The 27,428-nt window shown below is 40.0% G+C and overlaps 2 protein-coding genes across 11 annotated transcripts in view; one reads left to right on the top strand and one right to left on the bottom strand.

Annotated features, from left to right (window-relative positions):
• Nucleotides 1–2,466: 2,466 nt before the first annotated feature.
• Nucleotides 2,467–16,444, bottom strand: rabggtb (Rab geranylgeranyltransferase subunit beta). 2 transcript variants are annotated; one of them, XM_061237318.1, is made up of 9 exons: nt 16,313–16,444; nt 12,120–12,227; nt 11,819–12,016; nt 11,491–11,596; nt 8,454–8,506; nt 7,749–7,859; nt 6,145–6,270; nt 5,316–5,465; nt 2,467–3,318 (listed from the first exon to the last, which is right to left on the bottom strand). In XM_061237318.1, the coding sequence occupies exons 1-9, from the start codon at nt 16,313–16,315 to the stop codon at nt 3,178–3,180; spliced, it is 996 nt and encodes a 331-aa protein (XP_061093302.1). In that variant the 5' UTR covers nt 16,316–16,444; the 3' UTR covers nt 2,467–3,177. The 2 variants fall into 2 exon arrangements, with proteins under 2 accessions (XP_061093302.1, XP_061093303.1); XM_061237319.1 differs by lacking the exon at nt 16,313–16,444 and adding an exon at nt 15,911–16,067.
• Nucleotides 16,445–26,249: 9,805 nt separating this feature from the next.
• Nucleotides 26,250–27,428, top strand: part of erich3 (glutamate-rich 3) — a 32,941-nt gene continuing 31,762 nt past the window's right edge. For all 9 annotated transcript variants that reach the window (XM_061237312.1, XM_061237311.1, XM_061237314.1 and 6 more), the window contains exon 1: nt 26,250–26,453. In XM_061237312.1, coding sequence (XP_061093296.1) covers nt 26,434–26,453 — 20 coding nt within the window. In that variant the 5' untranslated portion in view covers nt 26,250–26,433. The remainder of the gene's footprint in view (nt 26,454–27,428) is intronic.

Genomic DNA, 27,428 nt, shown 5'->3' with positions numbered 1-27,428 from the left:
ATGTTCTTGCCTGTTTTGCCCAATTGTTTTTGTGTGTGTGTGTGTGTGTGTGTGTGTGTGTGTGTGTGTGTGTGTGTGTGTGTGCGTAAAAATTCATCAAATGTGTGACCAAGGTCACGGTCTCGGTCCAGCCACATACGAATACCTGTCCTAAATGCACCATTGTATTTTACTTCTATGCCACTGTACAAATGTGCTTATGTGCATCTGTATTGCTACAGTACAACACCTGAAACTGAAGATAATTGCAGTGTCTTGAAGACTACATTTATTTTGTTATGTTTATTTATTACCAAAATAAATAAACATAACAAACAATTTAAAATTGATTACCTTTTAGGCATATCAATACATGTAATGCACATAAACATACTTGAAATTAAACATGAAAATCAACAATATGATGAACTGGGAGGAAGCCTCATCAGTAAGAACAGAATTTCAAATCTAATTTTAAAATGAATTGAGTCAGGTCTCTGACATAATAGGTAAATGGATAAGACTGGTGAGGAGCAAGTCTAGAGGAGTATGCATTTCCAATCACATGGGTAATGGCATATGGCAATTGCATAACAATTATATTAGGCAGTGGCATAACAATTTAGGCAATGGTATAACAATTGAGTTTAGAATTTGATATTCTGAAATAAACATTTAGATTACAACAGTTTTTAAATTACAAGATATTTTGCCTATTTTTCTTGTAATTCTGAATTGTGTTCACCAGCCTGCTTTTTTCACACTGCAGTCCACAAGCTGAGCTTGGACAGACATGATTTCATTATGTTAATGTAACCCATGAGACTTTAAACCGATATAATTGATTTATTTGGTTCAGTCTTTTCATATTGAGTCATGATAACCCTGTTGTGGAGTGTTGAATTGAACAAATTATTTAACATTAACTATTCCACTGCATCAGCTAAATAGAGAAGAATACGTAGATATTGACCTTTCCACGCTAGCTTTCCGGATAAGATTTCTGCTTTTGTATTTTAGTTTTTTTCTTTAAATTCTCCATTTGACGTCCTGGTGAGTTGCTAATCTTAATAGCCTTCATTATCAATAATGCTAGCCAGTTAGCTACAGGGTATACCGTTCACTAATTAACTTATAGAAGATGTTTTAATTAAATTTCCAGTGACAAAACCCAGTCAGGATAAGTAAAAATAATATGTTTCATACTGAAGTGGGGTATTAACATTTTGGACTGTGTAGTATAATTTTTTCTTCAGTTATTCCAAGGAGTAAAAAGGTGGTTAGTTTTTTATTTAACCCAGCTTCACTGAGGTTATGCCATGCTGGAATATTTTCGCTGCAGTGTTTAAACTAAAAATTACATGTTTATACTGTTGTTGGTTGCCTTTGCATCTAGCTATATTTGTAATGTAGTATCGATGAATGATAGAAATCATTTTTGGTTTTTTTTATACAGGCTTTTTATTTTATTTTATTTTTTACATATTAATATTGACTTGATCTACGCCACGGAGCTCAAATCAACTGCAAGTTGAACTTTTTTTTTGGGATGCGCTGAAGTTGAAGTTAACTGGTATAACTCCAAGTTAGCAAGAGAAGTTTTAAATTGGTTGCCTGATTCATTGTGTCATAGACTCAAAGATTCAAAGATAAATGTTCTTCTTGAGTAACTGAAAAGGTTTATGCATTTCCCTGAGAAGATAAAGAGCAACAACTAAAGTCTCAGATTATTAAAATAAATGCAGGTGAGAAGGGATTGATTCAGAGAATTCACAACTATCTTAATGGACCTCCAGGAATAGGGGGGAAACTATCAAGACACATACTGGGGCATGATTTTCAAGGGAGCCACGGCAGCATCAGTAGTGGCGTTACTGATTGTATCAGCTCCGACTTGCAACCTTCGGGTTTTAATAAAACAACATAAAAAGGATGCTGAGCACAGGAAAAGGAAGGCTTTAATGGAAGCCAGAACACAGCAGTCTGTGTGTAGAGTCATCTAGTGTTACTGGGGCTGCCCTCCCTTGGTATGGCTCCATTGTGGTTGTTCCTGGTATCCAACGGTGTCAAACATATTTCCTTATGTCTACTATGCCTGTGGCCTTTTTAATAAGGATGTGTTGTTCCTGAGTTTTATAACTAGATATGTAGTCTTCGCTTGGATAATAAGTAATAGTATACAGAGTTTCAGTGATAGCTTGTCTGGAGGGCAATTTGGGCAGCTACACGCAAATCAGAAGAAGCCCCCGAGCCATTGGCTGTGGTCATTAGAACCAATTATATAGGCCCGTCAGCTGTATACTTTGAAACCCGAATTTAAGGACTATAAACACAGGCAGAGGGTGAGTCAACAGGTCAGTGAGCCTTTTTCAATGATAGGAAGGGATTTACAATGGTCTTGTAACAATGTTTTAACACAAAAATCTTACCTATTGTACCTTTAAAGATCTTTCAGTAATTCGAAAAACCAAACAATGATCAAGGTACTGAAGGCAATGAATACATTTATTGACTGAGAATGAAATGCATGACAGTAGTGCCACTGTCATGCTTCATGGAACTGCTAATATCACGATTTAAAAAAACAATATATGGGTGTAAAGATGATTTAACAATAAAACAGACTTGCATTTACAAAAGTGAGACTTGGTTAAAGACATAAAGGTCAAGGGACCATAAAATGAACACCCTACCCGTCCATCCAACAAAAAGCTTTCGTTAATATTAAGAGTAAATCTGTAACCCTACATAAAGGTGGAATTTTAGACAGAACACAATTTTAAGTAAGTGAAAGCGTAATCTGACCTCCCATTAAACGATTCCAATGTCACGGCTGTTCTTGAACATAAACGTGCGTGCAAGATCAAAAAGGATAATCATAGTCATAATTATTATGTGTGAATGTATACATAATGTAAAATACATGTTATTGTACTTGAACTTGAATTTGCATATTACACTTTCTAAAATGCTGAGAACTGAAGTGATAAACTACTGCCAAGACTGTTCTATCCCATCAAAACTGCATGCTTTCAAAAAAAAACCTTTTGAAATAACATTTAACTTTTTTCTCCCTTGTAAACAATGGAACATGACAGAGTTTCCATCTCAGCTTGCAGCAAGGTGAACAGTCACAAGATCTCAGGCACCTGGTCCTCAAGGTCTGGTCAACAGCGTCATAGTATGGAGGTAGAGGAGTTAGCTGAGGAGCTCTGGGTACAGGCCAATCCTTTGGAGGACAGCCTCTGGCATACAGAACACTGGGTTGACAGCCTTGATCTGCTCATCACCCAAGAGGGATAGGCCTGCAATGCCAAACAAGGTGTGGAATGGGTCCACCTGCAGTTCATGGGAAAAACAGGGCATGTTTAATAAACCACAACAAACAATTTCCAAAATGGTCACATGGTTTAAAAATGTTTCAAATGCAACATTTCTTGCCAAGTTATTAAACTAAATGATGTAAAAACCTAAATTAAACGAGGTAAAGTATGAAAGGCTTATTTTAGCTGTACTGCCCAAAAATCAAGGTACTGATATGGAGAATGTCATCTGTGGAAATGTGGTATTTTGGCACAAACATTACTTCTGCACATTTTGATACTTTGATGCTACTGACAAGAGCACAGGGAGTACATTCCAGGGATTCCTTTCATGCACTTGCCTACTCCACAAAATCAATTATTTTGCAGCATCAAAAATATTGCGAACCATAAATAAAAGCATATAAAACGGCCATAAAATATAAACAAAATAACGTCCTAGTAATCCCTGCATTTCCCCCAGGATTTCTTTTTAGGAGTGCCCGTAAGATTGTGTGATTGCAATGCAGGATAAAGTGTGTGAGAGTGGCTTGAGGTGTGTACATTGTCGCTGGTTGCTTGTTGTAGTTACAGGGGGCCATTTATTTCTAGCAATAATCAGTCAGCTATCTCTTAGCTGCCTGGAAATGTGCATTTTTGGTGGAATAATCCACAAGGAGGTACGCACTTGGGGGTTTTGACTATAAAACTACAAAACATTTTTGCTGGAACTAATTACTCCGACCCTATGAGGCGGTGGATGCCTTCTATATTATTTGCAGTTTACAAGCTTCTAACGCACATGGAGTAGAATGGAATATTCACCCAGACCACGGTATACTGTTATAGTTTTATTTGTGTTGGTATTCAAAGGGCCTACTCAAGTAAGACTGTTGTTACTTTAAAATAATAATTCCAAGTATCCAAAAAACTACCTGAGTAAGAGTAAGTAAAACTACTGAAAAAATTCTTATGTACCAAGTTATTTTATAGGATCTGATTTAATATTCAATAGAACAAGCAGTATAATGGCTACAGGAACTATAACCGCTGAACACACATGTACCCTTCAGTCTTCCATTGGTTGAGCTAGATATGACACAAGATAGAGATGGGTGCACTGCAGCCATCAACATCAGCAATCGCCATCAGCCATCATTTTGACATTCTACTGGCTCCATTGCAGCCAATGGCAATATCAAAAAATCTGACAACCTACTTTTGTGTTTTGCTAGCTCACTTTACATTGGATATCAACAGCTATGATGTTTTCACTCATTAGATTAAGCGACAATTCTCTGGTTCAGTTGTAACCAGCTAATTTAACTAGCAAAATTTCAGACTGTGATGATGTAGCTGACGTGAATAGCCGCCAACCTTTATAATTTGTATGGAGTTAAATAAGAAAAAACAAGCAGAACAACTACATTTCTCATTAAAATGAATTCTCTATATGGGAATAAACGTGCCCGTCTTTGGACTGCAGGAGGAAGCCGGAGTACCTAGAGGAAACCCACGCAGATACGGAGAGAACATGCAACCATCTAAACCTTCTAGTTATGAGGCAACAGTGCCACCCACCCGCGTATGTAATCGTTATTGCGCTGAAGTCTGGAATACAGTCCAATTTCAATAAATCGCTTACTATAATTTTGCAAGCTAACATTAGTTAATTGCCTAACGCTTTATTTTCTTTCGACGATGGCAAGCCAGTGAACCTTTTTTTCAGTGATGGTGCAGTTGGCTTTTAGTTGCTGGGGAGAATGCTGTAATTACTGAAGGAAAAACCCTGAGTCATATAGAATGTGGATTCACAACCAGCTCCAAAAATATAATAAAAAAAAATATTAAGGGCCTAAAGATAACACATAAACAGTACATTTCAGGATGACAAAAGAATCAAGAGCATTTAAATCCTGCTGTTACAATAGTGATATTTTAGTTGAGGGCTAATAAACCTTCTCAAGGGATGTCAGAACTCTGCTTATAGAGCAGAGATAAACAGAGAAAGGAAGGAGGTAATGGGTCACTTGCCATATCTCCAGGCCGGTCGGCAAAGCCACCAGTCTCCTCATCTTGGCACGCCAAGATAAAAGAACGCAACTTGTTTTTGTCAATCCAGTGGATTCTGCCAATGATTTTCAAGGAGGCCAACACCCACCAGGAATAACAAACATCTGGTAGCTGTAGTGTGAGAAATGGGAGAAGCTTACGGCATACATTCTGCACACAGTCTTCAGTTCTTGTCGAATCGCCAACCAATAAAAGCACAATTAACTATATTTAGTAAACGTTACTTTTAACGTTCATTATTGACCTTACAATTTCAAACTCTTTTCATCATCTGTTAGCTTATCTTAATTTGGTACTTGTCACATTTAAAGGGAATATATATTGAAATTGCAATGCATGCCACAAAGAAGTTCCATACTCATATTGAGCTTATTGTGCTATATTTATTTATTTATATTTTTGCCGATCAAATTAAAGTATTAACTCCTAAATAGGTTGCTGACCACAGGCCCATTAATTTTTCCCTTAAACTTACACAATGCAGATTTGGCTCATTATCATTTTCTTTGTGTTTGAATACTTCATTACTTGATAGGGGACCTCATTCTTCATGGCATGCATAGCAATTTCAGAGATGCGGCTTAAAAGGGTAAAGAAGTACCTAATTTAGAGAAGTGAAATGCTTTTTAAAATTCTGGGATTTCGATTGGAAAGAAAACCAGCATGCATGGCCGCCCCCCAGGACCGAGTTTGAGAAACAGTGCTATAGATTAACTCTACATATAATGCATACAAAGTATTTTACAGATTTAATAAGAAGCAGCTCCTGTATTCAGTAATGTTGATTTACCTTTTCAGGACGCCCGTTGAGTCCTCCGGACGGCAGCTGCCTCTCGCACAGCCACCAGCCCAGCAGGTCGGCATTGACTTGGTGTAGCTGCCCCGTGATGGAGAGGAATCCTGTACAACAGTATATCTGAAACAACAGCCAGGCCAATGAACACAATACAAAAATATTTGTAGCATTTATAGAATACCTGCACAGATGCATGGTGGGATGTAGAGAGAACAGGTGTGAAAACTGAAATTGGAAACACATGCCCTTTTCTCCAGCCACAGCAGCCTCTAACATTTTTTTGTTAAATTTCTCAAATTCAGGGGAGCCGCGGTGGCGCAACAGGCTAAGACGCAGCGGACTTGCGGTTGCAGTTTGCTGCAGTTGCACACCGGGGACCGGGGTTCGATTCTGGGTCCTGCCAAAAGGCCAAGTTTGGCCAGCTCACATGGGGCAGCAATAATTGGCTCGCTGCTCCAGAGGGAGGGACTTGGCAGGGTTAGTAGATCGCCGCACAATAAGCACCTGGGGCACCTCGGAATCACGGCAACGGGCATGAGACGAGACGGCTTGAAGAAGGCGTGTCATTCTCCTTCGGGCCGCCGAGGGACAGGGTACGGGCGGTGCATCTAATACTACTACCTCCAATTGAATCAGACGAGGTACAATTGGCTACCAAATTGGGAGAAAAAGGGAAAAATCCAGAAAAAAAGAAAAACCTATGCACTTGTAAGTTGCTTTGAATTAAAAGCCTCTGCCAAATGACTAACAATGTAAAAACAAATGTAAAAAAATATATATATTCTGCAATAATTAATTTTTCAGTTTTTATTTCTGGAAATGTATCTATTTTATTTAGGGGATGTATGAATAAAGAGATAAATCCCCCAGATGAAACAGATCTAATATAGATGTAATGTATGTCCCTGTATCTGTAATAAATGTATATGTATAACTAATATCTGATCTCAAGGCACAGCTTAACAACACCTGTCCTTATCTTGAATCAGCTAACCAGAAATATTAAAGTAATTTTGTGTCCTGTTGCAGGTGTAGGTGTTAATTTTAAAACAAAGTTTAAAAAAACAACTTCAGGAATAACTTTCATGGTTTTGTTTAACTGAAACATTGCAGTTGCCCAAACTACCTTAGTTCCTGTGTGGTTCTGATTAATGAGGTTCTACTCTATCCCAATATTAAAGTTAGCAAGCCAGAGAGATAGCAAGCAACTTTTCTACGTCTGCTACATATTACTCATCTAATAACTATCCAATTAGCAAGGGGACAGTCATACTCCTCTACAAGCAGGTCAGGACCATGTCCTCTTCATGATTATAATAACAGAAGCTGCCATTTTCAGCAAAGAAAATGGTATTGATTTATTAAAATGGTGAGTTTTAGAAACTGAGTGAATTGGAGAAAGAAAGCTTACAGTAGGGCCTAAGTGACATGACTAAAGATAAGGGCATGTGTTGATTGACATTTTGACTTCTCAAAATCTGTGCTCCCTGCATCTTGCAACCCCATTGTCAATGTTAGGTAACCTTAAAATGACCTGAACTTCACAATCTATCACAATACTGAGAATGAAAAATGTGAGTTGGATGCTGAGACCATACCTGACCAGCATGAGACTCTGAGCCTGGTCTGCAGCCAAATCCACCATCAAAGTTCATACACGATAGAACAAACTCTACTGCCTTGTTCACATTAATTGCATCCAACTTGCCCTGAAAAACAAAGCACTTCATTACTTTCAGGTACACCCCCATCAATTCTGCAGGACTAAATCCCGCAGTGCACTGGCATATTGGTGTAACATACAACCTTAGGTTTGAAAGTATACTCACTTCTCGGTTGTGATAACAAATGGAATAAAGGTTAAAATACCATTAAGAATACTGTTGTGTCACAAGCATTTTGTGGCCCATGGATATATATTTTTCTTTTTAATTTATTTCAGATTTTTTCTCAGTTTTCTCCCAATTTGGCAATTATATCCATTCCAATTGCCCATGCTAACTGCTTATGATACGTCTTCATCCCTCGGCGGCCCAACATGATCTAGTGATCTGTAAAACGACCGTCTCCAAGCTGCATTGTTCCAGCCCGTGACCGTGATACTGAGGTGATCAGGGCGCAGCTATATACGGCAATCCTACTAACCCTGCCGAGTACCTACCCCATCCTTAAAGTGGCGGGCCAATTATGGCTCTCCCATGTGAGCTGGCCAAACTCTGCTTTTTTTGCAAACTGCTGTCCTTGGGGCCCATGGATAGTTAAGACATATACAATTTTATAGATTGGTGAAAAAATATTCATACCAATAATGCCAGAGTTGCTGCTGCACAGAAGGAAAACCGTGTATCTATTTCACCTGACAAGAAAAAAAAAAAAAAAAGATTAGGCAAGTGAACATTTACTTTGCAACTGTCCAATTCTGAAGAATCAAAACTGAAAGTAAACAAAATAAAAACATGCTGTGATTTGAGCAAAAAAAACGGTTCCACAAGCAATGTCACTATTTTCAATTAAATATTGCAACAGCAACAAATGACACATCAAATTTATTCAACCAACATGAAAAAAGCAGTTTTTTAAAATTAACACAATACACATACATGATGTAAAAACAGAATACCTTTAATACCAATTTAAGGGCTCTATCTTCATGGTCTTAGCGCATTGTTAAAATGCAGCAGACAAGTCCATTAAGGGCATGGCCAGACGCACTTTTGCTAGTTTCATGGCGGATAGTTCAAGATTGCCAAGATAGCATCGGATTTGAGTAGGGTATGTCTGCAGACCGGAGAATTTGCGTGGGCAGAGTTCCTGTCACTCACTTTTCATTCCATCCAATCAGAAGGCTTGAATTCATATACAGTGGGAGCAATAATTATTTGATCCCTTGCTGATTTTGTAGGTTTGCCCACTTACAAAGAATGGAACTGTGCAGAATTTTAATCATAGTTACATTTTAACATTGAGACAGAATATCACAAAATAATCCACAATAACAACATCATATAAATTTTATAAAGTTATTATCGTATTTTTGCATGAAATAAGTATTTGATCCCCTACCAATCAGCAATAATTCTGGCTCCCACAGACCAGTTAGTTTTGTATTAAGAAGCACTCCTAATCTCAACTCATTACCCAAAACACCTGTGTCAACTCGTTACATTGTTATGTAGCTGTATAAAAGACACCTGTCCACACAATCAAGTCACCGCCAATCTCCCTCGGTCTGGGGCTCCAAGCAAGATCTCGCCTCGTGGGATATCAATGATCATGAGAAAGGTCAGGGATCAGCCCAGTACTACACAGGAGCTTGTTAATGACCTGAAGGCAGTTGGGACCAAAGTCACGAAGAGAACCATCAGTAACACATTACACCATGAAGGAAAAATCCTGCTGCGCACGCAAGGTTCCTCTGCTTAAGAAGGCACATGTACAGGCCCGTCTGAAGTTTGCCAAAGAACACCTGGATGATCCAGAGGAGGCTTGGGAGAAGGTCATGTGGTCAGATGAGACCAAAATAGAGCTATTTGGCATCAACTCGACTCGCCGTGTTTGGAGGAAGAGAAATGCTGAGTACAACCCCAAGAACACCATCCCCACTGTGAAGCATGGAGGTGGAAACCTTATGCTTTGGGGGTGTTTCTCACCTAAGGGGACAGGATGACTTCACCGTATCGAGGGGAGGATGAATGGGGCCATGTACCAGGAAATCTTGGACGACAACCTCCTTCCCTCAGTGAGAGCACTGAAAATGGGTCGTGAATGGGTCTTCCAACATGACAATGACCCAAAACATACAACCAAGGCAACAAAGGAGTGGCTCAAAAAGAAGCATATAAAGGTCCTGGAGTGGCCTAGCCAGTCTCCAGACCTAAATCCCATCGAAAATCTGTGGAGGGACCTGAAGCTTCGAGTTGCCAAGCGACAGCCTCGGAACCTTAAGGATTTGGAGAGGATCTGCAAAGAGGAGTGGACCAAAATCCCTCCCAAGATCTGTGCAAACCTGGTGAAAAACTACAACAAACGTCTGACCTCTGTGCTTGCCAACAAAGGTTTCTCCACCAAGTATTAAGTCCTATTGTTCTATGGATCAAATACTAATTTTATGTGAAAATATGATATTAAATTTATAAAATTTATATGATGTTGTTATTGTGGATTATTTTGTGATATTCTGTCTCTCAATGTTAAAATGTACCTATGATTCAAATTCTACACAGTTCCATTTTTTGTAAGTGGGCAAACCTACAAAATCAGCAAGGGATCAAATAATTATTGCTCCCACTGTAAACCCGACCAGTCACAATCTAGAATCAGTTGTCAATAATTTCCTAACCCGGCCAATGAACTATGCGTTTCTCTCTTATTATTATTATTTTACTTTCCCTCCTCCTGTTAAATTCCATGGTGCCCAAACACTCTTTAGAATAGTTTTGTTTGCTAGCTAGTTTTCTAGAGTTTTACCTTTTACAAGTCTATAAATCCTGTTGTTCAGACATCATCATGAATGCAATTGTTCAAAACACTCCTTGCACTTCCTAAAGCATTTTTGGGCACACAGATTTCTCTAGGTTTAGAGCCAACAGAAATCAAGAGATTTCCCATCTTCCAGGTACACCCCCATCAATCCTGGTGATGATACCGTTATTAGAACAGGATTTAAAGGCTGCTGAAAATGCTCTAAAATGAAATGCTAATTTGTGAGTGTATGTTTTGCTATAACTCAGAAAAGAATTTAAATTAAATGAAAAAACTTTGTAAACTCGTATAAAACAATGTGAATGCCCTTTTAGAGTTAAATCTGAGACCATAAGGTGGGAGCCATCAGTTCACTAGTTGTAGAATGACTCGATTGTGGGATGTCTGATATTATGATCATCCATTATGACATGTTGTATTTTTATTATTTTTCGCATTGTAACCTTGACATTTTTATACATGTTAATTTGTGCCCCTGCCTATGTAACAGACACACATTGAGCAGTAGCCTATGTAGGTGCATTACTAATATTATGGAGGTAAAATAGCAATGGATCTATGAGAAAAGTTAAGATCAGGTTTTGGTTGTCCATAAACACATTCAGTTGCATCTAAATGGCAATATGCTGGGAATTACCATGACCACAACTAATTTTAAGACTAACACACCCAGATAGATGTATGGTCAGTTGCTATTTTAAAAGCAAAGGCACTGGATGTAAAAAGAGCAGTTGCATCTCTCTGAAACTAGCAATGACTCTTGCGTTCGTTTTGCCTTCAAGTCCGAGATAAGAGCCCAACTATTTCTTAACAAGAGACAAAATATGAGTTGCAATCCAAGCCTTGCATTAAAATTACCCCATTTGTCCCCAGCAAAAGATCCGTCTTCCTGCTGCAGTCCTTTCACATACTCAACCACCTTATGAACATCTATTGCACTGAGGTGATCATACAACGAAAGGATCTGGGAGAAAAATAGAAAATCAGTTGGATTTAAACCCATGTCCATGTTTTGTGCAATGAAAGCACATCTCGCTGTTATTCTTATACATGCAGAACATAAGAGTAATGTAATACTGTAACAAAATTAATGTAAAATTCAAATATGCAGACAAGTCACATCTAACATCACAACTTCACATAGCAGTTCAACCTTGGAAAGGGGAAGGGACTCATTCTTCCTCACCTGCACAGTGCTCAGAGTGTAGAGTAAGTGGGGGTCATGGCCAATACTTGCGCTGATACCGCCACACTCATGCTGGCATGCCCTGATGAATGCAGTGATCTCATCCCTGTTCATGCGGTGCAGCTGCCCCATCAAGTCCATCACAGTCAAGCCCCAGTAAATACCACTCATCCGCAAATATTCTGATAATGTGTATTCCTGGAGGAAAGGAATTGAGCATTAAAAACTACATAGGCTACAACTACATCATAAATATTATTTCAAACAAATAAGTCACATTGGCCTATCGACTCATGCTTACATAGTCATCCTTCTTGGAGCCATAAGCTGCAATGTAGTCTGCATGCTTGTCCAACAGAAGTGTGTTTGGTGCATCAGGTTTTAAAACTACATCTTTCACTTGGGTCCCCTGAAAAAAGTGTGAATGATAAAAGAAACATTTAGCTTTTTGTTGTACTGCATGACAGTATTTATAATCAAAACCACAAGAATAAAAAGAAAACAACAGGTTTGTGTTGGCTTAAATCAGGTTAAAGGAGCACAGTCACGCACGTTTCAGTTGAGCTTGTTTGGATTACATGTTTTGGAATTATGTGTGTAGGCATTTTTAAAATCACCGTCAGTGTGGCTGTTTCCTGAATATGGGGCAAAACAGTGGACATCTCCAGCCTATGTTTGCCAGAAGGTGACGGGCGCTCAAACCCCACCCTTGAACACAGAGACTGGTTTATGGGTGGCCACCCATCCAGGCGAACACGACACTTGCTTGAGCGATATGACGGACAGCTCCGAGATAGAGGACCAGCTTTTCGATTTTGACAAAGAAATACAACAGTTTTGATACAAGAATACAATAAGTTTTGAACCGGAATTTACAGGGGAAGAATTGCGTGAGCGAGAGAGACAGACAGCGGAGAACGAGGCAGCCAAAGCTAACGGAGGAGATTAATTGGAAGAAGATTTTGATACAGCTTGTTAGCTAGATATTTATTTTGTCATCGCTTAGTTGCCCTCCCGGACCCCTTGGTTGAGGATACTTCTTCCAATGAATCCTCCTATTGCTGCAGAAGAAGTTGGCAAGTACTGCAGGATGTAGCAAGGGTTCTAAGTTATTATTGGCAGTGATGCAATCTCTATGTTCAGTTTCTGCCAACAGCCGTTGCCCTCAATCCCATTCACGGCAGCAAAGGCTCTCCTTCTCGGTAATGTTAGGCATGGGTTCACACACTGAAACCAATTTCTGTTCCCACAGCTCTGCTATTGGTTAGCTTCAATGTCACCGCTGTCTCTCGTGCTCACGCAATTCGTCCTCTGTAAATTCCGGTTCAAAACTGTATGGTTGTATTTCTTCATCAAAATCGAAAAGCTCATCCTCTAACTTGCCAAAAACAGAGTTGTTCGTCATATCGCTCAAGCTAGCCAAGTTCTGTGATATTTGTATGGTAAAGTTACAGTATTTTCGTGAGAGTGTCATCTGATCGCCTGGATGGGTGGCCACCCATAAACCAGTCTCTGTGTTCAAGGGTTGAGTTTGAGGGCCTGTTACCTTCCGGGAAACACAGGCTGGAGATTCAAGCTCATTTACAATGCCTATGCACATAATTGAAGCATTTAATCCAAATAAACTCAACTGAAACAAGCGCGATAGTGCTCCTGTAACTGTAAAGAAACAAAGAAAAAATTATTATGATAATAATCCAAAAAAACTGGACATACTACCTACACAGACTCTCAGAACAAATAAACAAAGCATGCAGATATAAAGGGGCAACAAGACCTAGAATTAGGGTAGGCTATATAAGGGGAGTTATTACTGTCTCATAAATAATTAAATAAATATAAGCTGTACACAAATAAAATGAGATTTACCAATCTTAACTTGAAAAATAATTGGTTAACAAATAAGCGTAATTGTTCCAAAACAGGACTCCGTTGTTGTACTCACAATCTCCACCAAACGTAATAAAACATTTACATTTTTGACACGCCTTATTACAGTAGCCGCTTTCACACAGAAGCAACGACACGGGAATGTCCTGTGTTTGCTTTTGGTGTGAAAGGGTTGTGGCATTCTTCACTTCAAGAAAATTGTTTTGCATCTCGTATTTTTAATATAGGCCTAAGTTTCAAGAACAGTCAATTAACTCCTCCAAAACTGCCATCAAAAAAGACAATAAACCAGAAATATTCATAACTGTTCTGTGTGCTAACTCATTTCACAAATAACGATGTTCAAGTCCTGCATTTTATTGTAAATTATGATGGCTAAAGTTAGAATTGGGGTTAGGAAATGTAAGGCTCAACCTGGAGCTGCATATCAAGGTGCATTCAAAGTATGATTTTAACAGAATAAACAACAAACAATAACGGCAAACAACTTGTTAGCCTAAATACGTTCATATAGGTTCATCCTAATGTTTCCAACGAACAGCATATGTTAAAAAGTCGCTGTAAAGCTTATGGTGCTCATAACTACAGTGAGTTTTTTGCCAGCTGCTTCCAAGTTCACAAGGAATGCAGCAACAGTAGTCAAACATTTTAACTCATTGTTGCTGTCCCAATGTAGCCTGCATTCTAGCCTGCAAGAATAATAATCTTGCTAATGAACTTTCAGAATAGTCATATGAATAACTATAAATTATCACAGAAGGATGTATCCACTACACATCCACCAAATATCTATTCAACTGAAAATAACTTTGATAACACACATTTCAAGTCAGACATAAATGATTTGTCAGGACTGTATGAGTGTGGTCTGGACTGCCTCACCACCCCACCTCTCTTCCCAACTCCTCAAAAAAGGTGCCACCTACAAATAAATAATATTGGAGAAAGAAGGACACTGGGAGTGCGATAAGGTCGGTAGAGGGATTGAGAGCTGAAAAATCGCAAGATGCAAACTCCACAGAGAAAGACTCCTGGTTGGGATTCAAACCCTTGACTTTGTTGTTGCGAGGCATCGGTGTTATCAACTGCACCACCATGCCGCCATATAGCTCAGGCTACAAATCTCTCCACAAAAAACCTCTACATATATATATACAAATCTCAGGAAACTATGGGAGGAGATATGCAATAAGACATGTATTGGCCTAATGGCTTAGATCAGGGAATGTTTGATGTCATCAAGCTACCTGACCCAAAAGCTCAGGTAATAAATTGAACTCCTCCTATTCCATCCCCACATAGGAAAATATATACTTTACTCATTTTATACTCATACAAGTTGATATTACAATGAATTTGATTTCTCAAATTTTGCTGATGCTTAATTCATACCATAATAACACCATTCAATGTAGTTTGAAGCCATTCAAAGATTTACCTGTACAGTCTTTTAGCCCTTAATTCTCATTGGCCCAGGGCCATTTTGGGCATGTCATTTTTATGCTTGTGTCAAGAAAGGGGGGGGGACACTTAAGGGGTTAACAACATGGACATTTAAATCATAACGTTTTGTTTCTATTTCTACACGACTCTGATGAAGTTTTAAACATGGATTTCTTTGCAACATTTTTTTTTGCCTGTAGTTCATTGAATGCAGACCAGACAAAAATGCGAAACTCTACACCCGCAATACACTCAAATAAAATGGCATTCCTAATTGGTAGCGGGTTTAAACATCGATGCAAACACGCTCTGTTGAACAAAGTGTTTTTGTCCTGTAAAATAAAGCAGATATGAAGAAATTATGCAGTTATTACAATTGTCCCACAGATACTTCACATTTGTAACAATGTTTACGTTTGTGTAACTTGTACGTTTGTGCAACTTTTGACTGCATTAGCTTTGAGTAATTGAGTAAGAAGTTAAAACCATAAAAACTTGGTAAGAGTCACATATGCAATCTATTTCAGCATACAGTGACATGGTAATTGTGATCGGGAAGCTGTTGCTAACGAGAGACTACGAACCCGACAGGCTTATACGACCATCCTGATCTAACACGGTCTTCCGAACAAAGGGAACTGCAGTTATTTGTCGTTTTCTCTATAGTGCTCCAATTTACATCAATCAAAGTGTTTTAGTGTCTGGGATAGTCAATAAGCAAGCATAATCATAAACCACATTCCTGAGGCGAAAATCTACCATTAAACGGACGCAAACTTCTGGTGGAAGAGGCCGCTTCCCCGTGTTGTGTTCGGAACGGTGAACTTACGTTGACTAACGTTACTTATATCGGAACGTTACGGTAAGACACATTCCATGACGCTAAATTCAATGCAAGAACAGTGGCCAACGTTAAAGTAAAGCCCAATTTTATGCAAAACACGACCGATTGTCGATAAGCTAGCATCAGCACCCAGTAAAGATATTGGCTAGCAAGCTTAGCTAACGTTAATTTTTACCTATTCAGCTTAGCCAGCTGAGCATTGCAATATGTCATTTTCATTAAAAACATACACTGTCTTCAGTTATCGCTCCCTATACAGTTAAATGTAAATTGACGTTAGTCTTTAAAGATAGAACAGTACTTTTGTGCACACTTGCCATTATTGGGTGATGCCCAGGATCTCACTACTGTTCTCCTTCTGCTTCTTCAATGAAATTACTGTTGCCTGTACCCAGCCCAAAAGCACTATGCCGCCACCTACTGTGCTGGAGGGTGGATACACATTCTTCTTCTTTTGGTTTCAAAATTAGTGCATTACTGCCACCTACCGTATGAATTGCCATTGTAACGTCTCCTTTATTTCTAAAAAAAAAAAGAGAAAAAAAAGAACCCGCCTATACCTGTATGATCTTTAGCTGCGTCTTGCACAATTAATCAGCATGGCAATACATGGCAAAAACCTTCTTCTTTACTCTGTGTTCATGTCCTTTCATTACATTATATTACATTATTGGCATTTGGCAGACGCTCTTATCCAGAGCGACGTACAACAAAGTGCATACCCATAACCAGGGATAAGTTCCCTGAAAGACCCTAGAGGGAAGTACAATTTCGACTGCTACCTGTACAACAAAGATAAGGACGAGGGCCAATTTTATTTTATTTTTTTTGAACAAAGAAACAAACAAACAACAGAGCAAAAGTGACCAAAGTTAACTACCCAAACACTGCTTACCTAGCCAACTAAAAATACCGATACACAAAGCAAGTCACAGAGACAACAATTAAGGTTCACAGGGAGGTAGGGAGGGATGGGGAGAGGTGCAGCTTGAAGAGGTGTGTCTTCAGCTTGCGCTTGAAGGTGGGGAGAGATTCTATAGTTCTGACCTCAACGGGGAGTTCGTTCCACCGTGGAGCCAGAACAGACAGTAGTCGTGAGCGTGAGGTGGAGGTTCGGAGAGGGGGAGGTGCCAAGTGGCCTGTGGAGGCTGAACAAAGAGGTCTGGCAGGGGTGTAGGGTCTGATGATTTTTTGTAGATAAGCTGGGGAAGACCCCTTAACTCCTTGGAAGGCTAGCACCAATGTTTTGAATTTGATGCGAGCCATGACAGGCAGCCAGTGGATGGAAGTAAGCAGGGGGGTGACGTGTGAGTATTTGGGAAGGTTGAAGACCAGACAAGCTGCTGCATTCTGGATAAGTTGGAGGGGTCTGATGGCGGATGCTGGAAGGCCAGCCAAGAAGGAATTGCAGTAGTCCAGGCGGGACAGAACCATCGCTTGGACCAGGAGCTGGGTCGAGTAGGGGGTGAGAAAGGGGTGGATTCTCCGTATGTTGTATAGGAAGAACCTGCAAGACCGGGTCACCGCCGCAATGTTCTCGGAGAGGGACAGTCTGCTGTCCATCACCACGCCGAGGTTCCTTGCACTGGGTGACGGTGTGAGTGTGGTATCCCCGAGGGAAATGGAGAGATCCAGATGGGGAGAGGTATTAGCAGGGATGAATATAATTTCAGTCTTGCCTGGGTTGAGCTTTAGATGGTGGTTGTCCATCCAGCTCTGGATGTCCCTCTGGCAAGCAGAGATACGGGCTAAAACCTGCGTATCAGATGGCGGGAACGAGACAAAGAGTTGGGTATCGTCCGCGTAGCAGTGGTAGGATAGCCTGTGTACAGTGATCACAGGGCCAAGGGAGCAAGTGTAAAGAGAAAAAAGAAGTGGGCCTTTCCACTTCACTTTACCTCTTCCTACTCTCACATTGCTTTGCCCCTACTTTGTGATTTTGCCCCCACAGTGAAAACAAACAGCCTGTCAGGTTCTGTGTTTTCTGTTCTGTTTATTTTTACCCTCTGAGCACACCGTAGTCGGTCTGTCAGTTCATTTATTCCCTGTCATTCGTTTCACCTGTTTCCCACTTCCTGATTGTTTCCCACACCTGCTTGTCATTACTTGTCTCATTACCTCTGTATAAAAACCCCGTTGTTAGTTTAGTTTGTTGCCAGATTGTTATGGGTCCCAAACATACTCTCCAGCATTAGTTCTTGAGTGCTCTCTGGATTTACTCTTTTGTTCTGATTTGGCCCATTGTGTTTGGACTCTGTTTGGCTATTCGGTTTTTGATTTTTGGATTCTGCTTTTGTTTGGATTTCCCATATGTTATCGACTCTTTGCTTGTGACATCGACCACATATTACATTATCCCTGCTGTACCTGTTTGCTTGTGAACCAAACCTTTGCCTTCCCTCTCTGTCAACCTCACTGCTCTAACTTCTCTAACTGTCAGGGTTGGGAGGTAGTGACTGATTGTGGCCACCAGGGGGCAGGGGTTCATTATTTTCACCTGGCCCTCATTAGTGCCAGGGGAGCCTACCTCCTGAGGGTTTTTAAAGTACTCACTGGCAGTCTGTCGGCGCTTTGGTGCCCTTGCACCAAGCTGGAAAAGCATGCGGTAGACTCGGGTTGAGTCAGGTATCGTGCTGGTTTTTGGTTTCTGTCTTCCTTAAAAGAAAAAGTTAAGGAAGGTGATCAGATTGTTAGTACTGTGTGCACTTCTGACACCTTCCTAAAAGGTTCTTTTTATTTCTAGCTCGTGTGAGCTTTTGGGTGAGGGACGTTGTCCCCGGTATTGTATTTTGGTTTGTGTTTTTCTTGAGCTGTGTCTCAAGGTTCTTTTCTTTTGCGTGCCTAGTGTTTTGTACTAGGTTGTACTTTTATTTTGGTCCCCGGTCTGGGGTTTCAGTGTTCGTCACCTAGCACTTATTTCGGTTGGGTTGTTCGCCCTGTTTTTCAAGGGTCGCTTTTATTTCCTTTTAGCCGTTTTGGGCTTGTCCTCTAATTTGGTCGGAGTTTGTCTCCGGGTTGGTTTCTGTTCCCCTTCCTGTTCCAGGAGAGGTCTCCCTCTGTATTGTTTTCTCCCTGTTCCCTTATCTCCCAGGATTTTGTGGCGAACACGTTATCGTGTCCGCTTATAAGGTATTATCCTTAGTCGCTCCTGGTTCTCCGCCAGTCCCCGTCACTACACTGACTTCATCTCCTTCATAAATCTCCCTATTTCACAGATGTCATTAAAAAAGCAATTTGCTTCCCATCCAGATCCACCCACCTTCATTCAAACTACATATTTCTCATCCTTATCTTCATTTTCAATCTTCATTTTTTCTTCCTTCCACCATTTCATACTCCATTTGCACCTTTCTTGGCAACTCACTAGGAATCATCCCTCCAGAGGTGAGCATCACAGATATTTGAAAAATGGCAAAATGGCTTAAATGAAGACACATGTACCACTTACAATAGTTACTTAATTTAGTTTATTTTCATAATTTAGGTATAAAGTTCAAATGTAAAGCAGGTAAACCTTCTGAATCATAAGCTCATGAACCTCAATTCTGAATCATTACCAAGTGGGAATTATTATCTTGTCATCGGCATGGGGGCCTTAAAATATCTATGGGTCCAGAAACCCACTCTTAAAATTATGAAAATACTTTTTGTCCATTGTAAACATGTAATCATTCACTATCAAGTTTTCTGTATGTAATCTTTTGTTGCCAGTAGATTTCAACACTCCATTTCATTGACATGAATTCTAACAAAACATGCCACGATGATCCAGGACTCTCGCTATATTTGGGCAAAGTAGTCGCAGCTGAGTATAGTGCACCTATACTCAGATGCAGCTACTTCGCCCGAATACAAGCATGCCTAGCATTATTAGCTAAGAATAACTGTTGTTTATTACAGCCAATACTGTCAGGTTTCGTGTTTATCACTGTGTAGTCTTTTGTCTAATTCATTCATTGTTTTGCGTTTCCGTGTCTTAATACCCTCTGTGTCACCTTGTCAGTTCATTCATTCATTATTATTTGTTAACCGTAACTGTGAACCGTTATTTGTTTCACCTGCGTTTTCACTTCCTGATTGTTTCCCACACCTGATTGCCATTTCCTCTTGTTGCCTGTATTATAAAAAAAACCCTCGTTTTGTATGTTTCATCACCAGTTTGTTATGTGTCAACTCCATTCCTTCCAGCGTTATTTTGTGATAGATACCTGGTTCGACCTGTGTTGTTTTCAACTTCCACATTCCACCTATTCTGGCTGTATCGTTTTGAACCACTGTGTATCGACCCGTTTTCTTTTTTCGACTTCATTTTGTGGATTCCAATTCTGTCTGATTTGCGTGTTTGTTTTCAACCCTTCATGCATGACCACGACTACATGTTGGATTATCCGTATTGTACCTGTTTGCTGGAGCGTTGACCCATTGCCTCGACTATTGACTTCAAACTGCCTTATCCCTGGTGATTCCGTTTGCTGGCTATTGACCTAGCTGTCTGACCTGCCTTTATTAAAGACAAGCTACGTCTTGGTCTCACATCTGGGTCTGGGGTTCTACATACCTGATACAATATACATAAAACAATATCAAAAATATGACTATGCAAATAATTGAAATATTACAAGCAGTACATCTTTTCCATGTTCACAATACTTCCTCATCTGCTAGTGATTCACTCCCCCCAAATCTGTCAGCATGTCTTGAATTGGCTTTAGCAATGTTGAAGTGAAAAGAAAAAGAAAGACCACATGAAAAGAAACGACTGGAATACCTGTATATTAGTGCTTAACAGCGGTGCCATTACAGTGCGCTGTCCCACCCCTGATTTGTCAGTGCTGAAAAAAAGAAAATAATAAACATTTTTTATAAAAATATTAGTAAGATCAAACATTGGCTTTTCTGTCCTCTTGGCTGGGCATGCATCTTGCTTCTGGCTGTGGGGTGCACTGTACCAATTGGAGGGGTGTGTTTTCTCTTTTGGGTGACCAATTTGTGCCGCACTGATTGGCTACTACCAGAAACCCAGTGGGTATATTCTTTGCACCCCTGGACCACTGATATGCTATTCCCGGATGCCCAGAGAGTCTTTGCTAGAGCAGAGACTACCAATCGTTAGTTTACGGTGGGTGTTCGACTGCAGGCAAGAATGAAGGCCGCTATCACACTCCGCATTTTCTCGAGGAAATGCACATCTCTAGTTACACCTAGCAACACCGTAGCAACACCCTAGCAGCTACGTAACAGCACCCTAGTAACCACAAAGGAAGACCTTAGCAACCACCTAGCAACACCTTAGCAACCACCTAGGAACACATTAACACCTTACAACCACCTAGCAACACCTTAGCAACCAACTAGCAACACCCTGCCGGAATGTTCTGTTTTTTGTGTGGTGACAGTTGGAATTTAAATGTTGTATTTTGTGTTTTGTGTGTGCTTGTGTGTGCAAACTGTTGCAACCACCTAGCAACACACTAGCAACCACCTAACACACCTTTGCAACCACATAGGAACAACCTAACAACCACCCAGCAACACCCTAGCAACCACCTAGTAGCACCATAGCAACCCCCTAGCATCACTGTCCTAACCACCTAACACACCTTAGCAACCACCAAACAACACCATAGTAAACACCTAGTAACATCTTAGCAATTATCTAGGAACACCTTACCAATCACCTAGCAACATCTTTGTAAACACCTAGCAATACCCTAGCAACCACCTAGCAATAACTTAGCAACCACCTAGCAACACCCTAGCAACCACCTAGTAACACCCAGTGGCGGGCCGTGCATTTGGTACCTGGGCCTTCAGTGGGGACGTACCCGACTTAGTCCACCTCTTAATACAACTACTATCACGTCGCAATTATAAAAATAAAAAAAACATCAATACTATTCAAAAATGCAGAATGACAAGGCGTGGCATTAGAGAGAGGGGAATTTCGCGTATTGAGAATAATTACCATTATTAATACAGCATGAAACACAGTTAGGACAACTCCAAACCTCTACACTACAACCTCAACAGTGCCCCGTACATCATCTGGAGCAGTTCAGAATCCATTTTTATCTAATAACATGAAAAAAACATTTTAAAAAACCCTCTGTGACTCTAAACACCAAGTCGATCGCTTGCGAATAACAGGCATTCCCAGCAGTATAATTTGCAACGCTCCTCAGAGGCTGTCAGCCAGTGGTACCGCTCGTAGTCACTGGTCTAGAAGTGGCGAACAAAGCCTTTCCTGGGCTGAGACAAGCTAGCTAGCTTCGGGGTTGGCCGACCTCTCCTCACGATGTCTAGCTTTTCTGGAAAAGTCCGCCTTGAAAATAGATTTTTTTGTATGTCTGAGACCAAGTCAATTTCTCCTCCTCCTTCGGCCATTGTAGGCGTAAAATATTAAAACTTAAATGTGTGTTGATCGCTACAGACGTGTTTTGCTAGTCGAACTTGATAGTCGCACTTGGCTGTGTGTTTTGCTCTGACCAACCAATCAGAGGACGGAAAAATGCCGACGCTTCACAGGGCCAGCTAGCTGGCGAGGAATTTGAAATCTGATTGGTTAAAGAAACAGTCAATCGCTAATATAGTATAAATTGCATCGGCCAGCACTACTGATTCTGAAGGCCCTGGGCAGATTAGATTGACATGGCAGCACATAGAGGCTGAAATCTGTTTAGACAAAAATCTAACATCTACATACACGTCCTGGAAGCAATGCAGCCAAGCGAAACACTACAAAATGAAGAGAATAGACTGTTGGGAATAAATTAATACAATTTAAAAAATGAGATTTTAGGTTGTAAATGTAGGTCAGTGCTTCTGATAGTGTTTAGGCCAGCAGAGAAGGCCTTGCTGGCCCTGACGGCCCACCACTGGTAACACCTTAGCAACCACCGAACAATACCATAGCAAACACCTAGTAACATCTTAGCAATTAGCTATATCAATCACCTCGCAATACCCTAGCAAATACATAGTAACACCTTAGCAACTATCTATGAACATCTTAGCAAGTACCTAGCAACACCCTCACAACCATCTAGAAAAACCTTAGCAACCACTTGGCAACACATTAGCAAACACCTAGCAGCACCTTAGCAACCACCTAGCAACACCCTAGCAACAACCTAGCAACACACAAGCAGCCAGCTAGCAACACCTTACCAACAACCTAGCAATGCCAATACACCCAAGGAACCACCTAGCAATACCTTAGTAACCACCTAACAATACCCTAGCAACCAGCTAGCAACCGCTTAACACACCTTAGCAACCACATAGTAACACCATACCAACCACTTTACCAAACACCAGGTACACCATAGTATTAGCAGTAGTAGCAATAGTCCACCAATTTGCCGCAATCACACTTATTTTGAAAAATGCGGAGTCTGAAATGACACTTTTGTTATGTACTGTTATGTCCATGTATATATTTTTTTTTATTTTAAACAAACCTACCATTTTGGTTTCACTTTAACATTACTGCCTACACTTTACGTTCTATGATCCTCATGATTTGTGTCAAACATGTGGCAAATTGCTGATCGAGAAAAGTTGAACATACAGGTTCATGAATGTTAGTTCTAATTACATTACGTGGCATTTAGCAGACGCTCTTATCCAGAGCGACGTACAACAAAGTGCAAATCAATCACAAACAGTTATATATAAGTTCATTCATTCATTCATTATCCTAACCCACTTATCCTGAACAGGGTTGCAGGGGGGCTGGAGCCTATCCCAGCATGCATTGGGCGAAAGGCAGGAATACACCCTGGACACTTCGCCAGTCCATCGCAGGGCAGGTATATAAGTTCTTTCCCAAAATTTATGTTCTAAACCCAGGACCACATATAGGGATATTTAAGGCACTTAATAAACACACTTGTTCATTTCATTTTCAAAGTCAAATTGTTTGTTATTTCAATGTCTGTGGGATGAGGAGTAACTGTCAAATCACATTAGCATCACAGCTAATTGTATCCTATTGCATTGTATCGCGATCAATCACATTGTATCTTTATAAATTATTGGTATCATATTGTCACGTCCCGTGCCTCCACATTCTGGTTATTTCTTGATTTCCTTGTTTTATGTATTTAAAACAGTTCCATGTTGTTTCATGTTTTTTCTGTCACGTCCTGTGCCCCTATTTTTGTAGGTCGTTTCCCCTCTTCATCTGTTTCTATGTATTTTCTAGTTCCATATTCCATGTTTTGAGTTTACCCCTATTCCTAACCACGCCCCCCAGACCTGATACGTGTTCCCTCACGTTTCACTGCATTCACCTGACTCCCATTGTGTCTCGTTACCTGTGTACTTAAGCCTGTCTGTTTCTTTGTCCTGTGCCAGATTTTCTTGGTGTCCTGTTTTCTAGTGGCTGATTTCTCAGTTCCTGAAACCCTGCCTATTCCTGAAATCCAGCCTATTCCGGATACCTTGCCTGTTCCTGATACTCTGCCTGCTTTTCTGCCGAGCCCATGGCCCCTCTTCCTTCTCTTCCATGCTCCTTCCTCACTCCTGCCTGCCCCATCAGACTGACTTCCTGGTTTTGACTTTCACCTGCCCAGTCACCACGTTCTGCCTATTCTCTGCCTTTTACTGTTTGCTGGCTCTGTACCTGCACTGTCTGACCCAATTATTAAAGATCCTTTTTTCGTTGACTGCGCTTAGATCCAGTACTCTGTTCCGTGACACAAAGGTTTACACCCCTACTAAACGCCTTGACATACTTATAACGTGTTATGGAGAAGTGTTTAATCCAAAACTATTGGTTTTAAGTGTGGAACAATACTATTTGTACTAGCCAACCTTTCACAGTATTGGAAATCTATTGTTCATTTCAGTTTATCTTTCAACTCTAACTAATTTACTGTACTCAATTGTACTTAATTGGAAACCAAATTGACAGGGTCTGTATGTCCTGTTTCCTTTTCACCTTCTTTCATTTATATGAAAGAAGTATACCACTGTTTGAGTCATGGAATCAAAACTAGATACTGGATGCTTTCTTGTACCTGCACTAATTTAGTTATTGTATAAACCTGACAAATCAGAAACAGCTGAGAAGCCAACCATCCGATTACATATGGTCCCCTAAAATGGAGGGCCTATGTAAAGAAAATCCTACACAGATTACCTGATATGGATGTACATACCCTCATATTAAAGGTGACTTTAACTTCATTATGTATTGCTTCATTTCAAATCCAATGTGCAGGTGTACCTAGTCAAAAGAACAGAAATTGTACCACTGTCCAAATGCTTATGGACTGCACTGTATAATAAAGACTACAAAAGCATCAACCATCAATTTTCTTTTCTACAATTAGTCTTTATTATATGTTTAATTGTATTATACACTCAGTGACAACTTTATTAGGTTTTCTTTTGTCTTATTTTTTAGACTTATTGGTATTCTGCTGCAGAAGTCCATTTACTTCAAGGTTCAATGTGTTCTGTGTTCAGAGTTGCTCTTCTGCATACCACTGTGGTAAGGTGTGGCTGTTTGAGTTACTGTTGCCTTCCTGTCAGCATTTAGCTTACTTTTGTAGGATCCTCATATTAACACTGGACGCTTGGGTACATCAACCTAATCTATGGTATCTTGTGCTATTACACGGTGATAACAGCAATAACCACAGAAAAGTGAAAGCGACGCTACATGCTTGCAAAAATCTGGTACCCAGCCAACCAGGATTGCTATTCCGTTCAATTTCAGTTGCTAGCTTGCAGCAGTCTGGCATATACAAGAGATTTGGAATTTATTTTCATAACCTGGGATTTGTTTACCCTTTGAGATAATACCAGGGTTTATCAGTCAAATCAAGAATGTCACATTTCAAGTGTCAAAGTCGTATGGGCTAGCCTATGTAATACATGTACTGCAAAAATAGTTTTTTGTGATTTTACAACCACCTATATAGGTCTAGCTAATTAACTGAAAAGGGCATCGTCCTACACCGCCAGAACCAGGAGTGGGAAACACGCTGTTTGCCATTTCAGTCCATGTTGGCAGGAGGTAAAACTTTATCTTATAAGGTGGAATTTATGATATTTACTAACCTTTATTTATGCAGGGTAGATTGACTGAGCACGTGTGCTCTTTTGCAGCAACGCCCGGTTCATCTCTCCCCCAAGTCGTCTACGTTGCTTTTATCTGAGGGCTCCCAGCGCCTCAATCGCATCATCACGTGACTTTCCCTAGCAACGAAATATGCCATAAATTCTGCACATACAAAAGTGCTGGATGTGACTTGTGAATATAGGCTTTTGCTTTGTATTAGAGAACCGACACATTCAGTAATCGTTTTACGTTCATGCTTGCTTGTCAACTTGTGGTTTATACGCATCGAGGAGACAGACATTTACGTTATAATTTTCCGACCAGATGAGTTAAATGAATTCTAGGTAACAAGCAACTGCCTAAAACATGAGTTACCTACATTCAGGGTAAGTGAATGTATGATATTACTCGATAGTGTCAGTTTCTAGCCTAACGATATTTCATGCAGTGCTTGTTAGTGTTTGCGTCTAACGTGTTTAAGTGTTACAATTGTTTTGCTATACTTAAATTAATGTGTTAATCGCGATAGTAACTGGGATAACGTTACAGATTAAAGTTGATGACTAAAGTTGAATATGTATCTTAGCCAAGTTGTTACACCTACGTTAACCAGTTTAGGTAGAATTACTTTGTTCCTAACGTTATATCGGTGCTTTCCAGCCATTACAGAAGTCAGAGTGGGGTAGCTCGCTGTTGATTAATTTAATGTCGCAGTTCCACTTGCAGAAAACATTTTCTATCGAACAAACACACACACATACACACACGCACTCACACATTTTTAGTTATACTACTACTACTACTACTACTACTACTACTACTACTACTAATAATAATAATAATAATAATAATAATAATATAGATATTTCCCAGTCTGAAGAAGAATGTCTGTTAACATTTAGGCGAAAACCTAAAACTAAATCCCATTTAATTGGCTACCCTGGTGTAAATTTTTTTTTACACCAGTGACTCTATCCAGCTACCTGGTGTTTCAAAACATAGTTTGAGCTGGTCAAACCATGTTAAGTATGGAGCTGGTCTTCACTGGTCACCCAGCTACCAGCTGAGCTGTTTTTTTCAACAGAGTATGTAACTAGTTTCACGTCGCTTACTTGCTGTCTTCCGTATTTTCATATTACTATTTTGAGAACTATAGGAAAGGGATAAGAAACAGTACCTACTGGGTTGGATTAGTGCACTATCCATCTCCAGTAATACACAAACGAGTAATAAGATATAGTACTGTAATGAATACTTTTGCTGTAGGGATTCTGTTGTCTGACCTTGCAGAAGGGGAATTTGTGATGGAAAAAGTAGTTGACAGCCACTGTCTCAGTTGTTAAGTGATACAACCTAACAAA

This window comes from Conger conger, chromosome 4 (assembly GCF_963514075.1).
Source record: "Conger conger chromosome 4, fConCon1.1, whole genome shotgun sequence".
NCBI lineage: Eukaryota > Metazoa > Chordata > Actinopteri > Anguilliformes > Congridae > Conger > Conger conger.
The sequence above is the reverse complement of the archived record's forward strand: the minus strand, read 5'-3'. Positions and strand labels throughout refer to the sequence as shown.